Source organism: Chlorella variabilis, assembly GCF_000147415.1.
Source record: "Chlorella variabilis unplaced genomic scaffold CHLNCscaffold_20, whole genome shotgun sequence".
In the NCBI taxonomy this organism is placed as follows: domain Eukaryota; kingdom Viridiplantae; phylum Chlorophyta; class Trebouxiophyceae; order Chlorellales; family Chlorellaceae; genus Chlorella; species Chlorella variabilis.
In genome coordinates, this window is record NW_005435068.1 from 393,317 (window position 1) to 395,958 (window position 2,642).

Genomic DNA, 2,642 nt, shown 5'->3' on the forward strand with positions numbered 1-2,642 from the left:
CTTCTTTTTTTTTTTTGCCCCCCCCCCCCCCCCCCCCCCCCCCCGGCCCCGCCTGCAGCGCAACACCGAGACGCACCTGCCTGAGCTGGAGAGCCAGGCGGGTGTGGTACTGGATGTGGAGGATCTGGAGGGGCAGCGGTATCGCCTGCGCCTCACCTACTGGACCAACAGCCCCAGCAGCGGCAGGTGGGTGCCGCCCGCGGCAGCTGGCGCGCCTGCCTGGCGCTCGGCTCCTCACCTGCTGGCCCCGACAGGCCTGGTTGGGACTGGGAGCACCGTGCCACTACCATTGCTGCCTGCCTGCCTGCCTGCCTGCCAGCCTGCCTGCCCTGATGTCCACCATGTGTCTTGCTTGCCTGCCCTGCCACAGGATGTACATTCTGGAGGGCACCTCCCAGCTGCTGCAGCACTACCGCCTGCGCACGGGCGACGCGCTGGTGGTGGCCCGCACAGGAGACGGCGGCCTGCTCATGGCAGGCCAGCGGAAGCAGGCAAGCCGGGCTGGGGCTACCTGCTCCCGAGCAGATTGCATCAACAAGCTGGGGCTGGCGCTGACATTGTTGTGAGCTCGCCGCACCACTCTTTGCCAAGCAGAAGAGCAACAGGGCTGAGCAAGCTGTTTGCTGATTGCTCCATGGCAGGCAAAGGTCAAGCGATCGGCATCAGATGCGCAGCTCACGCCGCGCAGCAGCAGCTGCACCAGCAGGGCAGCCGGGGCCCCGCGCACCGCTGCCCAGGGGCAGGCGAGGGCGTCGCCGCGGCGCGCGGCGTCGGCACCGCACCTGCCGCTGAGGCAGCAGTCCAGGCAGCGCAAGAGGCTGCCAGCTGCTAGCGAGGCAGCACCAGCGCCGGTGCCAGCAGCAGCGCTGCCGGCTCGCGCTGGCCCAGCATTCGTTGTCGTGCCGCAGCAGCAGGCGATGCAGTTTCTACACAACATGCGGCCAGCAGCACCAGCACAGCAGCACCATCCTGGCTTTCAGCTGGCTGTGCAGCCGCGGGGGCAGCCCGTGCGGCCGGTGGTGCAGCGCGGGGTGGCTCACAACCTGCTGGCTCAGCAGCTGCCTCTGCTGTTCCTTTCACCGCAGCAGCAGCAGCAGAAGCAGCGGCCCCATCAGCCGGTGCAGAAGCAGCAGCAACTACAGCCGTGGCCGCCACAACACGCAGCACAGCAGGAGGGGAGCGGTAACCCACAGTGGCAGCAGGTGCCACACGTCCAGCCGACTCATTTACCTGAGCAGCTTCACGCACAGGCAGCACCACCTCGAGGACCGGCCGGCCCTGCTAGTTCTGGTGGTGCTGCTGCTCTGAGCAGCATGCTGGTGGCACGACCAGCACCTGCAGCTATGGGAGCCACCGAGCTGCTCCCGTCGAGGCAGCAGCAGCAGCCGCAACAGGCCTCAAGTGCGATGCCAGCCCTGCAGCAGCAACAGGCTGGCGCCGCGGTGCACCACATGCAGCAGCCGACGGCGGCAGCAGTGGTGGGCGCTCACCTCGACATCGCTGCGGCCTTTGCTGCAGCAGACCCTGCCACTCAGGCTGCCGTGCTGGCCAACCTGCAGCCGCACCTGCAGCAGCAGCAGCAGCAGCTTCCAGCGATGTCAAGGGTGCCAAGTCCATTCCCTGGCATTGGGGACCCCCCAGCGCTGCTGCCGGGAACCCAGCCCGCTCTGGCATCAGCGGTTGTTGCTGCTGCCCAGGCCCAGCAGGCTGCTGCGGAGCTGTCTGCTGCCGCTGCTGGCCCTGCAGCCTTCAGCTCACAGACAGACATTGACATAGATAGCCTGCTGATGCCGCCGCCGTCACTGCCACAGCAGCCTCGGGGAGCGGCGCTCGCTGCGCAGAGGCAGCAGGCACTGGCTGCGGTCGCCCCAGGCGCGGTGCAGGAGGGGACAGCAGGCTTTCCACTGCAGCCTCAGCCGCTGGCCATGCCATCTGGGCAGCCTCAGCCTCAGCCTCAGCCCCAGCCTCAGGTGTGACCCCCATCAGTTCCCTACCAGCAGCAGTCAGGGCTGCTGGCAGCAGGCCCGCAGCCACCAACCATGGGAGCAGGCCAGCTGATGCAGCGGGCCTCCAGTGCCTATCTGGCTGCAGCAGCAGCCATGGAGGCTGCTGCCAGCCTCACAATGGCGACGTCCGAGGCGCCCGCACCTGCTCAGAACGCTCTTGCGCCACCATTTGCCCCGATTCAAGCTCCCCTGCAGCAGCAGCCCCTGTTGCCCCCACTCGTCTGGCCGCTGTCGCAGCCGCCGCCGCCGCCGCCGCAGCAGCAGGTGTTCCAGCAGCAGGTGCTCCAGCCTCTGCCACAGCAGCAGCAGCCGCTGTTCCAGCCGCAGCCGCAGCCGCTGGCTGCCGCCCTGCCGCCCTCGTTACTTGAGGCTCCGCCGCCAGCCGCTGGCGCCGGGTCGCTTCCCCAGCACGCCTGCAGCACACCCACCGCGAGCGGGGCCAGCATCCTGCTGCCATCCCAGCTGCTGGATCCCCTGCACAGGCCGCAGCAGGAGCTGCTGCAGGAGCCCATCTCGCCCCTGTTCTCAGTGGTGTCAGGCTCCAGCCACTCAGACCCACAGTAGTGCGTGTGTGCCCCACTTACTTGCTTACTCTTAAAGTCCCAGCGAGCACCCACCACTTGCCACCCCGCCTCA

General features: G+C 68.1%; 1 protein-coding gene across 1 annotated transcript in view; it reads left to right on the plus strand.

Moving 5' to 3' along the window:
• Positions 1-566, plus strand: part of CHLNCDRAFT_138351 (hypothetical protein) — a gene marked incomplete at both ends in the record, with an annotated part of 1,007 nt that extends 441 nt beyond the window's left edge. Inside the window, 2 exons of the mRNA XM_005844794.1 lie at positions 59-186; positions 371-566. Of these exons, the coding sequence (XP_005844856.1) occupies positions 59-186; positions 371-566 (324 nt within the window). The remainder of the gene's footprint in view (positions 1-58; positions 187-370) is intronic.
• Between the last annotated feature and the right edge of the window lie 2,076 nt (positions 567-2,642).